Source organism: Pituophis catenifer, unplaced genomic scaffold (genome assembly GCF_029215685.1).
Source record: "Pituophis catenifer annectens isolate HBS135680 unplaced genomic scaffold, rPitCat1.0.hap2 SCAF_2, whole genome shotgun sequence".
In the NCBI taxonomy this organism is placed as follows: Eukaryota; Metazoa; Chordata; class Lepidosauria; order Squamata; family Colubridae; genus Pituophis; species Pituophis catenifer.
In genome coordinates this window covers 156,025,039-156,047,384 of record NW_027256882.1, presented here as the reverse complement: position 1 = coordinate 156,047,384, position 22,346 = coordinate 156,025,039, and the positions used below count along the sequence as shown (strand labels likewise).

General features: G+C 40.7%; 1 protein-coding gene across 1 annotated transcript in view; it reads right to left on the bottom strand.

The window, feature by feature from the left end:
* The window catches only part of ACVRL1 (activin A receptor like type 1), a 48,791-nt gene extending 27,307 nt beyond the window's left edge, over positions 1 to 21,484 (bottom strand). The window contains exons 1-4 of the mRNA XM_070934857.1: positions 21,174 to 21,484; positions 5,634 to 5,714; positions 1,924 to 2,148; positions 80 to 294 (exon numbers count right to left, since the gene is read on the bottom strand). Coding sequence (XP_070790958.1) covers positions 80 to 294; positions 1,924 to 2,148; positions 5,634 to 5,709 — 516 coding nt within the window. The 5' untranslated portion in view covers positions 5,710 to 5,714; positions 21,174 to 21,484. The remainder of the gene's footprint in view (positions 1 to 79; positions 295 to 1,923; positions 2,149 to 5,633; positions 5,715 to 21,173) is intronic.
* Positions 21,485 to 22,346: the final 862 nt, after the last annotated feature.

Here is a 22,346-nt window from a genome sequence, read left to right as displayed (position 1 = left end):
AGGTTGCTGACCCCAGGCTTAGAATAAGGTGAGCAACTAACCATAGTGGCATTGAATGCCGTTCCTAATGCAGACTTACTTCTAAGGTGCTGTCCCCAGCCAGAGAGTTCTTCAGCATAAAATCCACGTCGCCTAGTTCATTAGACCCAAATGGCATATGTCTCCGTCGGCTTTGGGCCCACTTCCAGACAAAGAGACCAATTAATATAATGAGAATTAAAATAGCAAACAACGGAACCAGGATCATCAGGAGAAGGTTCTTCAAAGATGGGCCCTCTTCAGGCAGACCTTCATCTGATTGGAAGAAGAATCCATTTAGTTACTACGGCTTTTCTTTTCTTTTTTTATAAAACTTTATTAAATTTCAAAAAAATATACAAAATATACAAAAATGTACAAATAATAATAATAATAATAATAATAGTAATAATAATAGTAATAAAGAAATTAAAGGGAAAAGAAGGAAAGGACAGGGAAAAAGCAAAATTGGGGAATGCTGACAAGAAAGAAAAAAAAAAAGCTGCAGAAAAAAGTAATTCCTGACTTTTTTTCGGTGCAATGCAAATGTAAAATACAGTGACCCTTTGAGTTAGAATCAGCCATAATACTTGGTACTTCTATAGCCATAAACAAGTCCAATAATCAAATCCCAGAGTTAAAATTGGTTACTACTGCTTTTCTGATGGCAATGGGTCAGAGGTGAAATCCAAACTTTTTTACTACCGGTTCTGTTGGCATAGCTTGGTGGGCGTGGTATGGCTTGGTGGGCGTGGCAGGGGAAGGATACTGCAAAATCCCCATTCCCTCCCCACCCCTTGGGGAAGGATATTGCAATATCTATATTCCCATCCCACTCTGGGGCCAGCCAGAGGTGGTATTTGCCGGTTCTCTGAACTACTCAAAATTTCAGCTATCGGTTCTTGGAACTACTCAAAATTTCCACTACCGGTTCTCCAGAACCTGTCAGAACCTGCTGGATTTCACCCCTGCAATGGGTCCTATATAGATTAACCATGTATAGCTTCCCAGTTATTCTAAACAAATGGAAATATCTCTCTGGAAAGAGTCATCGGAATGTCTTCACTCTATAACTCAGAAAGCCATATAGTCTTTGGATTTTCATTTCCTCTGATGATATAATTAACAAGAAATAACATTAATATGGTGTTTAGAGATAATTAAAATGATGCACAATTAAGGGAACTAGGTATGTCTAGTCTAACAAAGAGAAGGCGACATGTTAGCTGTCTTCCAGTACTTGAAGGGCTGCCAGAGAGAAGAGGAATGAGGACAACTTATTCTCCAAAGCAGTTGAGTGTAGGACAAGAAACATTGGATGGAAGCTGGTTAAAGAGAGATCTAACCTAGAACTAAGGAGAAAATTCCTGACAGTGAGAACAAGTAATCAGTGGAAGAGCCGCCTCCTAGAGTTGTAGGTGCTCCATCACTGGAGGTTTTCAAGAAAAGATTGGACAGCCATTTGTCTGCGGTGGTGTCAAGTGTCCTGCCTTGGGCAGGGACTAGAAGACCTCTGAGGTGCCTTCTAGTCCTATGATTCTAAAAAGCGGGAAAGCTTAGCACCTAAAGCAACCTCTTAACCTTATTGGAAACCTAACTTCTGCATAAAACCAAAATCATCAAGGGATAACTATGGTGAGTAACAATCCAATTTTAAAAAGAAAGCAGAATTATAACATTAAATAGGGTCGATTAGCAGCTAATCCATTCACAAAATGTATGGCACCTCATTTTGTCCAAGAATGGAAAGATTACAACTGCTGGCTGCGTGTCTGTGTGCGTGTGTGTATAATACTACAACCTATTGTGTATATTATTATAGGGGGAAAGTCAAAATACACACAATCTTGTTCCCGTCTAGGGGAGAATAGTCTTTATAGAAGGAAATTTTTTTTAAAAAAATACCTATTAGCCAGATGGAAAGATTGAAATTACACATGTTGCCCTGGCAGCATTTTATGCCGTAAGTTTTTGTGATAGAGCCCCAGCAAAATTCATTTGCTTCCTTCAGGCAGCCTTTCTTATCGATCGTTTTCCCATTCTCCAAGTGTTTGCTTACAAAACACCAATCTCCTGAGCATGTGAAATTTTCTGAACATACCGATTGCATACAGACGCAGTTCGGCTGACCTGTAACACAAAAGAAAATATAATTCACAGATATGAATGGATATCATATTATTTGTTTATATGCCTTCTAAGTCAGCTGATACAATGGCTGTATGGTATTTAGTGGCTGGAGTCACACAATTAAGATTTGTTTGGTTTTAGTTAAAAATATTGGGTGAACCCCCCCTTTTTTTAAAAGATTTTTTTAAAGATTTGGATCCCACCTTTTACAACCTAAGGTGATGAACACACCAATATCTCATTCTATTTTTCCCACAACAGGAACCCAAGTGAAGTGAGTTAGACTGGCCCAAGATCACTCAGCCAGTTTTTCCTACCTAGATCCCACAGCCTTCTTGTTTTTAGGCCTAAACCTTAATCGCTACACCGAACTTTCTTCTTTATTAATAATTTAATTTTATAATTTATTTTAATGAATCATAATTTAGTAAATTATGATTAAACAGACATGGTTTAGCCAATGGTCGGATTCAAATAATTTAACAACCGATTCTCTGCCCTAATGACTGGCGGGGTGGGCTGAGTGGTCATGTGACTGGGTGGGCGTGGCCAATTTGATTGGTCTCACCCTTAGGAAATTTCTCCTTAGTCCACTCACAATAAAATAGCACTGTTCCAATATTTAGAATAGAATAACAGAGTTAGAAAGGACCATGGAGGTCTTCTAGTCCAACCCCCTGCTTAGGCAGGAAACCCTATCCCACCTCAGACAAAAGGTTATCCAATCCACCAGGTTATCCAATCCACCAGGAATTACTGGTGGCTCAGCAGACTGATAGCATTGTGATTAACACCAGCTGTCTGCAATTACTGTAAGTTCGAATCTCACCAGGCTCAAGGTTGACTCAGCCTTCCATCCTTTCTAAGGTAGGTAAATTGAGGACCCAGTTTGTGGGGGCAATAAGCTGACTTTGTATAAAATATACAAAAGAATGAAGGCTATTGCTTAACGCATTGTAAGCCCCCCTGAGTCTCCGGAGAAGGGCGGCATATAAATCAAATTAAAAAAAAAAGAAAATCTCTTCTTTAATACTTCCAGAGTTGGAGCAACAATCTGGGTCCTCATTTTACCAGCCTCGGAAAACTGGAAGGCTGAGACAACCTTGAACTGGTCAGAATCAAACTGCTGGCAGTGAGCAGTATATGTCTATGCACAGAAATGCATCTAAGAGGATATGTGTCTGTATCCATGCGCGCACTCATATAAATACACTGGATGTCTCCTGAAGTTCTGCTTTGACATCTGTGGTGCCAGAAAGGTTGCCTACTTGATCCAACCAATATTTAACATTAAATGCTTTCATAAGCAGTAACGATAGAGGAGACAAGAAGCAAGCTTTGGTTGGATCCATGGATGGGAGCTCTCTAGGTACCTGACAATATTACCTTGAGCATCCCAGAAAAAAGATAAAGCACAATACAAGAATAGAGGCAAAAACCAATGGGGAATATCCACCACTTGAATCACTACTTCAAAGTGTTCTGCAGAACTTGTCACTGGAATTCCCGCCTGGTCTCCATTCCTAAGAAAAGAATCAGTCCCTGTACTTGGCTAGGAAAGGCCTTTCACATAATGGTAATTTCAGATTTTTTTTAAAAAAAAAACATGTTTTTTTCCCTCTTGTGAAGACCAAGTACACCCATGCTGTCTGGATCCAAATTGCAGGAGTGAATAAGAAGCAGAGTAACAGTTTAAACTCTCTCTCACTCTGTCCCCAGATCCTCTGCTTGGGTTTTGTTGCTCAAATTGTTATCAGAAAGAAGCTGGTGGAGAATTGTTCCCAGCTGACATGCTTTGATGCTTTTCCACCAAACTATTGATAAGGAAGAGGAGAAAACAGTGACGGTTCTAATCTAATCCGTCTGCCCTGCCTATTATTCTTAGTAAGCATTCTACTGGCATCTAATGAAGTGTTCTGGTGTAACCATCAAAAGCATACAAAAATCAGTCCCGAGTCACTTCCACAAAAGTGGCTTCCAGCATCTTCCTATGATCAACCCAACTATTGCTGAAGTACTGTAAAGCCAACATTGTTATTGTTATTTTGTACAATGATGGTTGGACAACTCTGGAAAATACTATCAATCACTAGCATTAAAAGTGAGGTATTCAGTACTGGGAGAATAAAACAACAGGGCCATTGTTTCTCATTTTGGTAGATGCTAGCTTGGCCCAGATGATAAAACTGTAAGATCTGTGTCCGTTTCTCCACTCCCCCCCCCCATTTCTTCAGACACAAAATACATTTTAACATTGGTTTCTTCAAAGATCCTTCTGGAAGTTTTATTTCCCTTGAAGCACATAAGGCATCTCATTAAGAAAGAGCCACATTTAGCTTCTGGGTGTCAATGTTTAAGCTTTTCATAGTGATCCTCCAGCTTTCTCAGCTGTATGCTGGGGCAGTGTGATACTGTAAGTTGAATTCTTTCCCTTCTTTCCCTTTTTATCTTCTGAAACTGGGCATAATTATCCACAAATTAATCAGTGCTCTCTAATGCTAGAGTTAGACAGCCACATCTACGTGTACGGCATTTCACAAAACTACAAAGCTGTATGTTCCAAACGTCAACCCTGCGGAAAACAGCAGAGGAAACGGGACACTATGCCAAGGAAGGAGTAAACAAGGAAACACTGCACAGAGAGATTCTTTTGTGGAAAGGAAAATCACAGAAGTGGTGAAAATGAAGATTATAATGTTAGGAATGCTCATAAAAGTATGTGAATATGGCTCACTGGAAGTCACCAATTAAGTTGCCGTTAAAGTCCTGGGAAGAGATTCCATCAATTTCAGTGAAAAAGTTGAGATTTTTTTTGAGAGATCTGATAAAACTAAAATAGTTGTGCTTGCAAGGTGTTACACGTGTACTGGGCAGAAAGGAAGAAGGGGTAGGAGTTTTTGAAGGAATAGATGTCCGCCCTATAAAGTAGACCACATTAAGAAACAAATGCCATCTGTATTTGTGGTGTTCTGATAAATATTTTAATTAGAACAGTCATAGTAACAGAATTTTGTATGTATGAATGTGCTTCCCACATTTTATCTTCATGTGAATTAGGGAAGGGCTTGTCTGAGGCATTTTCTTAATTTTTTTTCTTGGAATGTGCTCAAAACAGGCTTGTCTGATTTTTGCCTTGATAACAGATCTCCCCACTGTCCTTCAAGGCCACTCTCTATTCCCTCTACAACAGGAGACCTTCAGACAATAAGAATTCACATATGACACTAACCTTAATGTGGTTTGCTTGGTTTTGGTTTAAAAGGATTTATGAATCAAGCCACTGTGGTTTGTAAGCCATAGTCTTAATACAATGAATAAAGCTGATTCAATAAAATATACTGAAGCAAATGAAGAGTTACCACATAAAATGAACAAAATTTGTGAATGACAATGGAGCTCGACATCAATATTTTTCTCTAAACTTCGTAATTCATCTAAACAACACAATTCCAGAGAAGCCTCTCTATTCTTCGAATATTTCTTACCAGCTGTGAGTGAGATGTTTCCTGCAAGACACAGAATTATTGAAAAAAGGCCAGCGATAGCTTCTTGAGAAAGCATTTTCTCTGCAGAATGAAAAAAACAAAATGAATTACTAATAAGCACTTTCCAAACACACACTGTAATAAAACTTGTCCTATTAAAATATGTCTTGTGCCTATTTCTACACGCATATCCTTTTTTTTTAAACGAAGGATAAATGTACAGAGTATGGTCATCCATCTGAGGGAAAGAAAGAAAAAACATCAAATAAAATAAGAGGGAAAAGATACTGTAGAGCTGGGAACTCTGCCAAGGAAACAAATGAACTGGGAAGACACAGTTGCTGAAATCATCTTAGGATAATTATCTCTATGGAAATGTTCATGGTCAGTCTTTATCCTGACCATTGGGCTATTCAAATTAAGAGTGAATTTCTAGCCCTCTCCTATCTTTGTGTATCGCAACAGCCACAGCAACAGCAATAGCATTTCAATTTCTATTGAATCAGAATAGAGTTGGAAGGGATCTTGGAGGTATTCTAGTCCAACCCCCTGTTCAAGCAGGAAACCTTACACTCATGATAGCAAACCTATGGCACATGTGCCAGAAGTGGCACACACAGCCCTCTCTGTGGGCACATGTGATGTTGCCACCTGGTCTTCTGGTTTCCGGCACGCATGTGCGCTGGCCAGCTGGTCTTTGCGGGCCTGAAAACAGCCAAAAAGCAGGCCTTTTGGGGGCCATTTTTGTCCATTTTTCAAGCCAAAAATGGCCTGAAAAACAGCCTGAAAATGGCCTGAAAAACAGCCTGAAAAATTGGCTGAAAACGCCCCAAAACATGCCCCCAAAACAGGCATGCAAGTGCCATCCAGCTGGTCTTTGGGTTCTGGTGCTCCAGCGTGTGTGAAAGCCAGCTGTCTGGCATGCATGCGCATGCCAGAAACTTGAAGACCAGCTGGATGGCGCATGCATGCACACCTGCTAGCTGGTTTTTGGGTTTCCGGCACTCCGGTGCATGCACATGCACACACATGTGCGCACCAGTGATGGGTTGCCCCTGGTTTGCACCGGTTCTATAGAACCCGTAGTAAAACTGGCAGGAGGCTCCGCCCACCGACCCTGATGTCATCAAAATGCTTCTGCACGAGCGAAGTGAGTGCATGCATGCATGCGGTTCTGCTGAAAACCAGTAGTAAAAGTAAATAGAACCCACCCCTGGCGTGCACATTCCAGTTTGGGCACTCGATGCCGAAAAGGTTCACCATCACTGCCCTATATCATCTCAGACAGGTGGATGTCCAGTCTTAAAAACCTGCAGTGATGAAGCACCCACAACTTCTGATGACAAACTGTTCCACTGGTTAATTGTCCTCCTGTTAGGAAGTTTCTCCTTAATTCCAGGTTGCTTTTCTCTTTGATTAGTTTCCATCCTTTGTTTCTTGTCTTGACTTCTGGTGCTTTCAAAAATAAGTTGTCCCCCTCTTTTTTGTGGCATCCACTCAAATACTGGAATATTGCTATCATGTCACCCCTAGTCCTTCTTTTCTCTAGGCTGTACAGATGTAATTCCTGCAACTGTTATGCATATTTTTGTCTCCAGGCCCTTAATCATCCTAGTTGCTCTTCTTTGCACTTTTTCCAAAGTCTCAACATCTTTTTTGTAGTGTGGTGACCAAAACTGGATGCAGTATTCCAGGTGTGGTCTTACTAAGGATTTATAAAGCAATATTAATACTTCACGTGATTTTGATTCTATGCCTCTGTTTATACAAGGAAGGATTGTATCAGCTTTTTTGGCTGCTGCCACACACTGCTGGCTCATGTTTAAGTGATTGTCCACTAGGGCTCCAAGGTCCCTCTTACAGTTACTGTTTTTGAGCCAGGTTTCGCCTAATCTGTACTTGTACCTTTGGTTTTTCCTGCCTAAGTGTAAAACCTTGCTTTTTTCCACATTAAATTTCATGTTGTTGGATAGGGTCCATTGTTCATGTCTGTCAAGATTTTTTTGAATCCTGAGTTTTTCTTCTGGGGTGTTAGCTATTCCTGCCAGCTTAGTGTCATCTGCAAATAAATGCACTAGAAAGCTGTCGATAATCTTAATAACCCTTAATAATACGACACGAAAGAGGTAATGTGCAGGGCCCCATTGCACATCCAGTTCATTGTGAACCTAAAGTTTTTATATTTCTGTTCTCAACTCTTCCTGCCCATCCAAAAGACAAAAAGCTATTTAGGGTAGACTCTGGCCTCAAAAGATCCTGGGTTTCCCTACACTACTGTGATGGTGACGGATTTTTTTTTTTTTGCTGCATTTCTGGCTTTTTTCCAGCTTTGCTCTTGTATCTTCATGAACTGAGGTCAACTGTTGATTTGAGAGAGAGACTTGGGGGTTTTGCAGCAACCTCATCAAGGATATAAAAATACTCTTTGCGAGAATCCAAAAATGTTCCAGCTGTTCCACTGAGAAGATAGGAGCAAAATGGATTTTTCCCCCCTTCTGAGGGCAGGGGGTTACTTATTTGTTCACTTCCTTGTGAAAGAAAAACTCCTGCCAAACTAAATCTAGCAGAGTCGTGACCCAGCCCAATCTGCTTCCAACTCGTGCAACCTTCCTCTTTGTAAATGCAGAAAAAATGCGGGTCCTGAAAGTCCAGGACTCATTTTGTTCTGTTTCACCCACAGATTCCTAACACAACAAACAAACTATGTCTCGGTTTCCTGCCATTCAAAAATTCCAGCCTGTGGTCTGGGCGTTGCAGGCTGGACAGGAATCAAGATTGTTTAGATTCTGCTGTTGATGGGGGAGAAACGGAGACATATACAGAGAGATCTATAAGCCTGTAAAGATCTATCGGAGGAAGACATAACCAGTGTGGCTCCAGCCATGAGGCCGCCACACAGGGCAACAAACTACCTCACAAAAAAACAGCTGGCTTTGTTCCTGCTGATGAAAGAAAAACACAGGCACAACTTTCAAACAATATTGGCCTATAAACACTGAGCTCAGAAAAGAACGTTATCGAAGTCCCGCATAAAATGTCCCAGTAAATCTAATGCAGGTGCTTCTTTCTCTTCTCTGTCACCAATTCATTTTCCTTGCAGACCTTAATGAGTATTTAATAGTACCTCTGCATTTATCCAAGCCATGGTTTATATGACGGATCCACAATGATATTAAGCCGCTGTTGATTTGGAACACACCAAATGTGTGTTGAACACATGATAAACTGTCAATTATTGTATGATTTATGAATGGCGAGGAATGAATTTGCATTTCAGGCTAAGCCACAGCCAAACAAACTTTATTACGGCTTAGTGCATCTCGCCAATGATTGCTCTGAAGTGAAAGAATTTGTCAGAAGTGTTCTTTGACTGTTCCTATTTTCCAAAGGGAACTTTGTTTGTGTGTCTGATTATACTCAGATTGTGGCACACCCTCTCTCTCTGGACATATTCATCTTAGGGCCAATATTTTAGATGACAGGAGAGGTCTGTCTGGTTCCCATGTTTCTCCCCCCCTCCCCCGTATTTGGTCCTCCTCTGTTCTCTCTTTCTTCCTCTTGGCCAGCTCCTCAGCTTCAACATTTGAGTTCTACTTTTCCTCCAGCTGTTCCCAGACTCCTCTGCCTTCTGTGCAAAATTCAGTGACCTCTTCCTTTCACAACTGGCTTGAGTTCTAATTCTCATAGACATCGTCTACATTGGACTCCCCAGAGGATACGCCAAAGAGGCGCCTTCTCATGTCAACTATCTTCTGTGTCTTCTCTTAAGAGGAGACTTGGGAATCATACAATCAAACCCTTTTATAATTCTGTTCCAAAAATTGGGCAATTACATCTTGCCAAGAGTAGAGAGAAAAAAAAAACATAAAAACATTGGGGGGCGGGATAGATACTGTTTTATCTTCTGTGAAAACCAAAGAAGCTATGGATGAAACTTACAAATCACAATGCTTGAGGATAAATAATATTTGGAACTCGGCACTATGGAGTGCACTCTAACATTGAGTCAAAGTCTGATCTAAACATCTTTAAACATATATATTGTTCTACAATTTATAAGCACAGAGAAATGGTTCTAGAACTTCAATGAAACTGTAAAATCAAATGAATCTGGAACCCTTTAAATCTTTATAGCCCAATGATTCATGAGATTTTCATAATCTCAACATGATTGCAGCTTCCAGAATTAATTTTAGCTGGATGAACCTTCTGTCCCTTATCTACTGGGATGGCTTCAGAGAACATCTGGGGGTTACAGTGCCAGGAAATCTAGATAAGAATGCAGGTAATGTAATAACTCTTGATATCTATTAAGATAAATGCATTATATTGTTTTGGTTATGATTTATAAGCTTTTCAGTTTCTTGGATCTAGCAATTGATTTATTGATTGATTGACTTGCTTGCCACTCATCTCATCTAGAAACATTAACAAATTATTTATTTCATTTATAATATGTGTTTCTACTCAGGATAAGCATTCCAGATGGCATTCATGGAAACCCATGGCATTTCACCTCAGAACGGAATCACTCAGAAATAAATGTCTAAAGGCTTAAAAACAGTGTCTCCTCAATTTTTCATGCATTTAAAACCAGGATTTTAGTCCATTTTCATTTAAGAGACAAAGAGAGAGAGAGAGAGAAAGATAGGTGTAAATCAGCATATACAAAGATAAACTTACTTTCATTCCCCCCTCTTTTCCAGTGATTAAATGCCACTTGAACAATTCCTAGATTCAGAAGAAACACATCTCTTGAATGTCAGTTTTTGGGATCAACACAGATTCAGTCCTATGGATTTTTCGGAGGGATACGAGAAAGTGGACGCTGAACAAAATCTCTGAGGGAGATAGGCAGTTAAGAAATAGGAAATATAAATGAATGAATGAATGAATGAATGAATGAATGAATCAAATAAGTCTTTTCACATATTTTTATATCTGAGATGTTTTCTACAATTTATCTCCTTAAGGAACTCAGAGTAGATTGAGACCTGGAATTTATGCTCCAAGCTTCATCAGTGCTCAGAATGCTAATGTGATTATTTTCAAGTTGCACCAGAGACACATTTCACATGTGTGAAACTGCTGGAATGGTGAAGTACTAAATGTGGATGAGGACTTTGAGATTGTTCCACGATTAAATAATCACACAGCTTCCTCAACCACAGCTAGGTTTCTGCACAGAATCAATCAAACCACATTTTGTACGTGCCAATTTACTTGGCTCTAATTTGAAGAGTCATCATTTCTTTTTTTTTATATGATAAACGTATAGGAAGTTGACAAAAGCCAAGTCAATATAGGAACCTATTTAGCTGGGTTCTTCCCTTTATCCAATACTAGATCCATTTAAGTGGAGATATTTGCGGTTTAAGCTGGGACTCTGCTGCTGAAAACTCTTCCAGACATAGATGATAATCTATCAACTAAGGAAGATGACATCCCAGGGTAACACTGAAGAAGTTCTAAATTAAAATTGTTAAATTTAAATGCAATATGGATTTAGATATTCTGTTGACTTCTGTTTCCCCCCCTCTATCACTACTCTTTATTGTTTTAACACTAGTGTTTAATAGCAATTAACAGTATGACTTAAGTATCAGATTCATGTAACATATGAGGCACAGTGGCTGGCTTCATGGTAACCCAAAACCAGTCGTGGGATTCAGCTAGTCCGCACCACTTCGGGAGAACCAGTTGTTAACTTTCTGAGCAGTTTGATGAATTGGTTGTTGGAAGAAATCAGTAGGGCAGAGAACTGCTCTACTGATTAAATTAAACTGTTAAATTATTTGAATCCCACCACTGCCCTAAACAGTGGTGGGATAAGGACTGTTTTGTTTTTGCTTAGCATAATGTGTGAATTTAGCCATTGTGGTTTGCAAGCCATGGCATATTGCTTTTTTTGTTGTATGAATTCAGCTAATTATAGTTTATTCATGTATGGCACGTGATGTGAGGCCGCTCAACATGCCATATTATCAACACACCCCTCATCTTAGTCTGTAAAAACATAAGCGTACTTTATCCAATCATCATAAAGATTGAGAGCTTACTGAGAAGTCCTTTGAATCCCTGAAAAATCCTCTCTAAATGCAGAACAGAATTGTGTGGGTCTCAAAACCTCAAAATAATTTGCTGGTTCTCCTTTTTAACGTTATAATAAACAGCTGTGACTTGGTTCCTCTTCTAACAATAATAGCCATGTGTCTTTGTGTGCAGAAGTGACTTTTGGTCAACTTTCAAAGTGGAGAACTGGAGAAATTCTCACAGTTGTGATGCCCAGGCAGTGTCATACTTCCGTTCCATGACAGTAATGAAAGGAAGAAAGCCTAACTAAAGGCCAGATTCATGCTTAAAGAGGGCACCCCATCATTCTTGTAATTCCACCAGTCTTTAATAGTTTCACAGCACTGACAACATCTCTATTATAGTTTAATCTGAAGACAAGCAATATTTTGGGGACTTAAGGTTGCATGCAATTATTGTGTGGACTGTTAAGGTTATATTTAAAAAGGGGATGGTGCCACTGGGGGAAAAAAAGTTCAAGGCATTAGCTAATATTTAATCTAATTAAAAAGAGCTCTGCCACCTCCAGCTGGATTCTTCTAAAACAGGGGCATCAAACTCAAGAACCGCAAGCTGGATCCTTTTTGCTGGCAGAGTGCTGCAGGAGGCTGTCACAGCCAAAAATGGAGCCCGGAGGGTCGCGTGGGGCCCCCTGAGCTCCATTTTCACTGGCAGAGTGCTAGCAAAACAAACTACTAGCAAAAGTGGATCCCACCCAGCCCTGCCTGGAGTGATGTTGAGCTGGCCACGCCCACAATGGCTATGCCCACGGTGGCCATGCCCCCCCCCCCCAGGCCAAACACAACCCTGGTGCGGCCCTCAATGAAATCAAGTTTGCCACCCCTGTTCTAAAAGGTTCAAAAGAAAGGGATGAAACCCTTAACAGGCTGAACATTCCCATATATACTTTTGACAAGATTGCCTAATATACATAATTCTAAAAGATATACATAATACATACATATTTATGTATGTGTGTGTATGTGTATATTATCTATCTATCTGAGTGCACACACAGAGAGACACTTAAAAATTGAAGACAAACTGTTCTGAACTATGTACATTAAAACAAACACTGTCCATTTTGTCATTACATGGGTCACTGAAAAAATGAGAAAAAAAACAATGTTATTTTTTAAAAAAAACATCAATTCCAAAATAGTTTAGAAGCTTAAATTTAGAAGACAGTTAACTATGAGTCCTAGTTACAAATTGAACTGCCATTGATGTTAGATGGTAAAGCACTTGGTAATATGATCAGAAGGTTCCTAAGCTCAGGCTCTATATCATTTTCTCTCTATTAATAAGTTTGGGAATTCAGTGCTGCAAGATCTGGCAATAGCTGACAGCACAGATGACTTTAAAAAAAGTAATTAAATTTACGGAGGAGAGCTCTATTGGTAGCTCACAACTATGTTTCTCTGGAAAGATCAGCCATCATCTTACATCATCATTGTAACCTTTTGTATGTAATGGTATAAGATTTCCTGCCTGAGCAGGGGTTTGGACTAAAAGACCTCCAAGGTCCCGTCCAACTTTGTTGTTCTGTTATTCTGTCTTCATATGCATTGTAGAGAGATGTTATTGTCACAATTAATGCTGAGATAGATTTGTCCTTATTCATCAATATCAAACTGCTAATTGTTGCTTTATTTATTTTATTCTATCGAGCTTTCGCTGCATTTATTTAAATGCCTAGAACAACACCTACAGTTGAATCAATTTGCTTCAGTTAAAATTACACTAAATTAATTAAATTTATAATTACTTTTCAATTATTAATTTTATTTTTCTAACACATTAAGAATTGAGGTGGTAGCTAATTCTGAAGGGGACTTGAAACTGTACCTAAAGTTTTCAAGGTCCTGGAGCCGCTGATTATGCAGCTCAGCTCTAGCTCCTACTAAATCTGGATAGCAGCACTTTTCACCAGTGGAAAGTTTTGAATTGTCTTCACAGGCAGATCCTCAGAAACATGAGACAGCAGAGAATTTCCCCAGAAGTCTCACCAAAGCAGAACTGGGTGATACACTTCTCTTCAAAGAGTTTAGAACTTCAGTAACCTTTGAATTGCTGATTCATAATGCTTTGAGCCTTTTTTACTACTGCTGAGCTGAATTGCTTTCTACTCGTCCTTGAGTCAGCAAAATATACACACACACCAATGTGAAATTTGCTGCCTCCCCAGCTTATATTTCTTCCTGGTCACTAGAATTTCTTGATATGCCTCCAAGGCAATTGGGAGCCTGCATACCAAACTTATGCTTTAACTGGTACAGTTAGGAAAACATCTTGCCTGATGGATTGGTTACACTGGAGTGGGCAATGAGTTAAGAGATAGAAAAGTAGAATTTAGGGATTTTGGCGTGCAATTCTCAGTTCTGGTTTTGCACTATTGCAATACACTTGATGCTAATAAACTGTTCCTTTCTCAACAAATGGAGCCAAGAATTGTTTCTATTTAGAGGTTTAAGCTACGGCAGATCTGACAGCAAGCCTAATAAGATTTACACTTTTTGAGGCTGCCTATATATGATGCCAGAATAAAGAAAACAGACATCCCTACAACCAAGGACAATTGCACGTGGTATCTAAATCTAAGTATCTAACTTTATTCATGGACTGGAAATGACATGAAGGCAATATTTTGGAGATGCTGCAGAAAAAATATGTTGTCAGGGTATGTTTATGGTGTGATTAGGTGCAAGTAGAAAAGACTTCCCTTGTGATCTGATGAAGCCCCAAATCCTTTTCAAACGTACCACTTTCCAACAACAAACACATTGTATTTTTTTTTTCTCTATGTGTAAAAAATTACATGAATTCTTCTGCTAAAAATTGTTTGGGGGAAGATGGGCATTATTTCTGGCCACCCTGGAAACAGTGAAGGACCAGCCCGCGGTGCCTCTGCCAGCGAAAATGGAGCTCAGGAGCCCATTTTTGCTTGGCAGAGCACTCGGGCTACCACAGACGCCCCTGACACTAGTGACGTCAAGCTGGCCATGCCCACCCTCAGCCCTCGAGGTCAAAAACAACCCCAATGCGGCCCTCAATGAAATCGAGTTTGACACCCCTGCTGTAGAGTGGATTATCAAAATTATATGCTTCCAAGCATGGGTAGATTTCAGTCTTGTGGGAATCTACTCTGATTTTTTCCCTTAAAGCCCAAATATTTTCTGGTTAGCCTTGGTTAAAATATGTATGACTACTGGGAGAATTCTACTGAGGTTATGTACTTATTTATTAAATTTATATGCTACCGTTATATGCTGTAACAGTGACTCTGGGCAGTTAAACTTGAAAGTGTTTATGTAAATGCATTCCCTCCCTATCTCCAGATGTATGTAGATTTATTAGAACCATGAGTTATCATAATTCAGACATCGCCCTCTTCAGAATAATCAGGGCCAAATGCAACACTTTGTGCTCTGAACCAATTGCCCCGAGAGGAACACCAGCACTTGATTTGATCTTTTTTTTGCCATTCTTTGATTTGGATGTGCTGAGTTAACAAAGCAGAGAGGAAGCCACCATGCTGCCATTTGCACAGTATCTGACAGTATCCTTGTATTGAGGAAAATAAAATGATGGTTAATTGCAAGGCCGTGTCATTGTTAAGTCTACTGGATCAGAACAGTTCCCTTGCTGCCATATCCCCATCTAAGCAGACTTACCTAGAAAACAGAGGATGAAAGACCTTCCACAGAAAAATCCATTTTCAGAAATGTCAGGAGTAAAAAGTCACAAATTCCTGGTTTTTCTGGGGATGGTCCAGGGGTGAAATCTAAATTTTTTTGCTACCGGTTCTGTAGGCGTGGCTTAATTAGTGGGCGGGGCTTGGTGGTAAGGTGACTGGGTGGGCGTGGCCAAGTCAATGTCACTTCTTTGCCCTTTTTTAACCTACAAAATACAACACAACACAACTGGCTCACCCACAATGTAAAAGCAGCTGTGCTAGACCCAAAATGGCCCCTGCAACAAGCAGGAACTTCACACAGCCACAAAAAGCCCCAAAAACCAACTTTCACACTTTACACACACAAAATTCCACATACAGCTTTGTGAGATTTTGTGTGTTTGTGTAGTTAGAGTGAAACACTACAGAAACACACTAAAGCTGCATAAATATTATTTTATTTTATTTTATTTTTATTTTTATATAAAAGCAGCTAAATTTAAAACTTCCTAAACTTTAAATGGCTAGGTCTAAAAAAAGAACAACTAAAAAACCCCCCAATTAACTATTTTTTTTAAAGCTCCCAGGGGAAAAAAACTTACCCAATAGAAAAGGGGTCTCCAACCTTGGCAACTTTAAGACTTGTGGATTTCAACTCCCAGAATTCCTCAGCCAGCTTTGCTGGGAGTTGAAGTCCACAAGTCTAGACAGGAAGGCAGGGAGGCAGGTGAGGTGTCACACCTGCCTGCAGGAGAGGTGTCACACACTCCCGTGTGACACCTCTCCTGCGCGAGCTGCACTTGCTCCCGGTGGTCTTTCAGGTGCGCTTCAAGGTTCTGGTTACCACCTTCAAGGTTCAAGGTTCTGGTTACCACCTTTAGAGCGCTCCATGGCTTAGGACCTTGTTATTTACGGGACCGCCTACTACCACAAGCAGTCTCCCACTGGCCGGTACGCTCTCATAGAGAGGGGCTCCTCCGGGTGCCGTCAGCTAAACAATGTCAACTGGTGGCCCCCAAGGGGAGGGCCTTCTCTGTGGGGGCACCCACTATCTGGAACGAGCTCCCCCCCAGAGATACGGAGGATCCCGAATCTACGCACTTTCCGTCGTGCTTTTAAGATTCTCCTATTCCAGCAAGCCGACCTGGCCTAATTTTCTCCCCTGTTTTAAAATTCTTTTACATCGAAATTTTAATTTGTTTTAAATTTTGGGATTTTTAATTGTCTTGGGCTAAATTATTTAATCTGGTTTTAATTATATCTTTTAACTTTTGTATTTATGTATTTTATTTTGTGCCTGTTCACCGCCCTAAGTCCTTCGGGAGTAGGGCGGTATATAAATTTAATAAAAAACAAAAGACAAAAGACAAAGGCAGAAAGAGCTGCTCACTGATGAGCTTGATAGCAGGCAGGGAGATTCAGTTGCTTGCTGATGCATGGATTGTGATCGTCATGCAATCAGCAGCTAAGGTAAGCAAACTGGAGGCTGGGAGAATGGGGGGGGGGGGAGAAAAAAATAAACTTTTTTTCTTTTACATGGCTCTGGAGACCCAAGCTGAGTTGCCTGATTAGCAGGCAACTCAGCTGGGATCGTCAGAGCTTGGCTGGTCAGAGCCATTTAAAAGGAAAAAAAGGCTCTGATGATCGTGGGGCTCAGCTGGGCATGGGGGGCGGGGGCAGGGATTTTTGCTACCAGTTCTCCGAACTGCCTGCCGCCATTGCTACCTACTCACCCGAGCCAGTCCGAACCGGGAGCATTTCACCCCTGGGATGGTCCCTCAGTCTAGACTTTAGGATAATGTTGGGAAGATTGGGAAACATTGGATTACAGAATATAGCGCAGCCATCGACAAAGTATGCACTTCGTTTGAATAGTGCCCTTTCTAACTGCTTGTGGTTTTCTGTTACTGACTTGCATTTACTATATAGAAATATAGTAGAATGTTGTGTATGTATCTTCCTTAAAGTCAGGTCCAGAAATATTGGGACATCGACACAATTCTAACATCTTTGGCTCTATACATCACCACAATGGAGTTGGAATGAAACAAACACAATGTGCTTTAACTGCAGATTGTCAGCTTTAATTTGAGGGTATGTACATCCAACTCAGGTGAATGGTGTAGGATTTACAGCAGTTTGCATATGTGCCCCCCACTTGTTAAGGGACCAAAGGTAATGGGACAATTGGCTTCTTAGCTGTTCCATGGCCAGGTGTGTGATATACCCTCATTACCCCAATTACAATGTGCAGATGAAAGGGCCAGAGTTCATTTCAAGTGTGCTATTTGCATTTGGAATCTGTTGCTGTCAACTCTCAAGATGAGATCCAAAGAGCTGTCACTATCAGTGAAGCAAGCCATCATTAGGCTGAAGAAACAAAACAAACCCATCAAAGAGATAGCAAGAACATTAGGCGTGGCCAAAACAACTGTTTGGAACATTCTCAAAAAGAAGGAACGCACCGGTGAGCTCAGCAACACCAAAAGACCTGGGAGACCACGGAAAACAACTGTGGTGGATGACCACAGTCACAGTGGACCACAGTGACCAAAGAATTCTTTTCCTGGTGAAGAAAACACCCTTCACAACAGTTGGCCAGATCAAGAACACTCTCCAGGAGGTAGGTGTATGTGTGTCAAAGTCAACAATCAAGAGAAGACTTCACCAGAGTGAATACAGAGGGTTCACCACAAGATGTAAATCATTGGTGAGCCTCAAAAACAGGAAGGCCAGATTAGAGTTTGCCAAACAACATCTAACAAAGCCTTCACAGTTCTGGAACAAGATCCTATGGCCAGATGAGACCAAGATCAACTTGTACCAGAGTGATGGGAAGAGAAGAGTACGGAGAAGGAAAGGAACTTCTCATGATCCTAAGCATACCACCTCATCAGTGAAGCATGGTGGTGGTGTCATGGCGTGGGCATGTATGGCTGCCAATGGAACTGGTTCTCTTGAATTTATTGATGATGTGACTGCTGACAAAAGCAGCAGGATGAATTCTGAAGTATTTCGGGCAATATTATCTGCTCACATTCAACCAAATGCTGCAGAACTCATTGGACGGCGCTTCACAGTACAGATGGACAATGACCCAAAGCATACTGCAAAAGCAACCAAAGAGTTTTTGAAGGAACAGAAGAGGAATGTTATGCAATGGCCAAGTCAATCACCTGACCTGAATCCCATTGAGCATGCATTTCACTTGCTGAAGACAAAACTGAAGGGAAAATGCCCCAAGAACAAGCAGGAACTGAAGACAGTTGCAGTAGAGGCCTGGCAGAGCATCACCAGGGATGAAACCCAGCGTCTGGTGATGTCTATGCGTTCCAGAACTTCAGGTGTGATTGACTGCAAAGGATTTGCAACCAAGTATTAAGAAGGGAAAGTTTGATTTATGATTATTATTCTGTCCCATTACCTTTGGTCCCTTAACAAGTGGGAGGCACATATGCAAACTGCTGTAAATCCTACACCATTCACCTGAGTTGGATGTACATACCCTCAAATTAAAGCTGACAGTCTGCAGTTAAAGCACATTGTGTTTGTTTCATTCCAACTCCATTGTGGTGGTGTATAGAGCCAAAGATGTTAGAATTGTGTTGATGTCCCAATATTTCTGGACCTGACTGTATATAGAAATGACACATGCCTATATAGGTAACATCCCCTGTCTCTAAGACCTAGTGCTGAGGTCTCTGTTGAATACACAGATATATTCTGGGCCTATAGAATAGCCAGCTATAGAACCTATGACTGTTCCAAATATCTTTAATATTACTGATTTGTGTTTATTCTTCTTTCTTGCTGCATTAGACAGACATCCCATTTTTACATAGTAAATACAAGCCAGTAACAGAAAACACAAGCAGTTAAAAAGGCATTATGCAAACAAAGTGCAAAGTTTGTTTATGACTGCTCTGTATTCCCTAACACAGTGTTTCCCAATCTTGGCAACTTGAAGATGTGTGGATTTCATCTCCCAGAATTCACTAGCTAGTTTGAAGTCCATACATTTTCACATTGCCAAGGTTGAAAAACACTGCTCTAATCTGTCCAGGCAACAAATCTTAATTAAACTGGCTGCTGAAGGATCACTAAAAGAAGAGAACAAAACATGATATAGAACACAGATACATACATACATACATACATACATACATACATACATACATACGTACATACACATGTGTACATGAATAGGTGGATATTCATAGTGGCTGTAATTTAAATAGCAACATACTGTATTTTATTATTGAAGAAAAAACTGACTAGGCCATCTCTGTTTCAGCTCAACCTGCTATCTATATTGTAAATATTTCCACATTGACATTAATTATACCTCTGGATCTAGAAATGTGATCTTTTTGTGAATGGCAGCAAATTAATTATTTTAATTGCTTTGTTTTATTTTACAGAGGCAGCATCTGTAATATTCAACAATCTCAGAGCAGATCTGAATTTAGCAATTTAGCAAGGAAGGGCCTGATTTGTGGAGTGGTTAGGCAGGGAGGAAGGCCTAACCTTTCTCCAGCCCAGAGAGAAAAGTACTGCTTTCTCTCTGAAACCTTCTCTTCGCCACAAACGAGGTTTAACTATTTCTTTCTTGTGCTGGTTCTCTATTCCTTTCTGGCCAACTACCTTAACATCTTACAACTGTCTGATGGAATAAAAGCCAGAGTCTCCACAAAAAAGGACAGAAGACTTAAGTCAGTTCTGACTTGTGACAGCATTTTCCAGGTACAATGGGATAGAAATATTTTCCCTTCTCTTGTACCTGGCTGTTTTTTTTTTTTCCAATTTCTCAATCTGGATTAAGTCCCAGGAAGTATCCCACCTAAAAACTAATCAGAACCAGTCCCTTAGTAATAAATGCAAATCCAACAGATACATATTGGTAGATGAGGTGTGTTTGTGGTGATGGGAGGGCATTGTTTGGTTTCTACAGTTGCCTGCTAAATTGGTATTAATTTATGTATGTCGCCCAGAGTCTCTTTAGACAGCGAGATGAGTGGCATATAAATTTAATAATTTTTTAAAAATCGTATTTTGGGAAAGGAATGGAAGAGTCTACATTTATTGCTGCTGGAGCTAGCTTACCATTGCAGAGATTGATACCATATTTCTTTGGAATTGGCCCTGCAAAAACTGTCATCTATATTTGGAATATTTAAGGAGACAGCTCGTAGTGACTGAGTTTTGCTTCTTAGTACATCATGGTGCTGCTCTTTGGGGCTATTACAACCCAAGATGGATCCCTCCTAAATCCCTTAAAAAATGAATCAGCCATCGCCCAAGATGTAGTCTTTATACAAATATTCTACAAGGCTACCTTGCTCAGTTTTAACTGCTGATGGCCTGACAGCCTTTCCACAGATTTGGATGACCTTCCTTTGGGGAATTCAAGTCCTCTTTGGAAGATGGACTTTGAATTTTAAGCTAGAGTGGGAGTAGCCTCATGCTCTCTTTGGAGATTTGACATTACTGTTGTCTGAATTTAAGAAGGGGAACCATTCTTCGTGCTGAACTCAGCAAGAAAGAAATGGCCAGTCATTCAGAAAAAGGGGCAAAAGTAAACCAACTAATTTAGTTTGTGACTGATTATCTGACAACCTCCCTGGGAAACTCCAGCCTGCTAGGCTGCTTCTCCTATTCTGACACCCCCCCCCCCCCGCCCCTGTAGAAGACCTGATGCTGAAAGAGTCAGTCTTAGGGAGATGGGAGCGTTTAAATTTTGAAAAGAAAAAAAACAGAAAAGTCAGAAAAAAGAAACACCGATTGCAACTTACCCGGAAGATTTTGAATTGTGAGGAGAGCAGAGCTTGACTACGTCCTGTATCCTGCTGCTTTCCTGCTTCTGGCAGGCTGTGATGAACTCTTCCTCCGATGTGATGTGAGGTTTTCCTCCAGTATCAAAACCTGAAGTGCCTTTTGAAAAGGTGTGTTTAATTTCTCTGCCCTGGGCAAATCCCAGTTTTTCTTTGATTGCGCCTAACCTGAGAGGGGGTCACAGACCTCCTTTCGGATCTTCCTCTCCATTTCGCTATTTTCCAACTGAAAAAGAAGATTTCCCCCTGATTCAGCTCAAAGCTCAATCTGGCTAAAGTTTGTCTCAGGGAGGTGGTGTGTTGAAAAGCAGGCACAAGAGGGAGGGTGTGTCGGGTGGGGGGGGGAATAGAAGACGAGATCTTATTTCCAGCCCCTCTCTTAGCCTCTCGCCCGAAAGCAGCAGTTTGGCAAGATCTGGATGTGGGAGAAGTTAAAAATGTTTCTTATTACTGCCTCTTCCTGCTTGGCTTTTCTCCACCACTCCCAGCTAATAAAGCATTTCCTATTGTGGAGCAGAGATCTATGCACATACTCTCTCTCTCTCTCTTTTTTTCATACACACACATTTTTCCTACAAGACCCAAGCACCCCCCTCGACAGTCGTTTTCCATGATCTCCCATACAGCCCCTCTCGCTTCATCTTTCCTCCCCGCTCTTCCTTGCTATGGACTTCATTTTCAGAGGTTGCCAGATCCACCAGTGCCTCGATGCCTCCTTTAGTAGATCATGCTTCTCTTGGCTGTGATGTGTTGATGAAGCCATAGTTGACTGGAATTACAGACTGATGGATTCACATGGTTGGCCTAAGGCCCTAAGCGGTAAAATTGTATTCTGTTGGGAGCAGCAATGGCTTCACATTGTGTATCCAACTCTGCAGCCAGAGGACATCTGGAGAACAGCTGACTTCTCAACCTGCTTAGCATGGCCATGTCCTCAGTGTTTGCTGCTTGCATTCTCCATGAGCCACTTCAGTTCCAGATTTTGGCCAATACCTGATCCTGACGCAGTTTGAAATCCAAAGCAGGATGCCCTTTTTGACTGGCTGGTATCTCTTGTCTCACTCCTTAGAACTGGTCCTTACTAGGGACAGCAATAACTAAGGAGTTTCAGGCAAGACTCTGAATTGTTCCTTC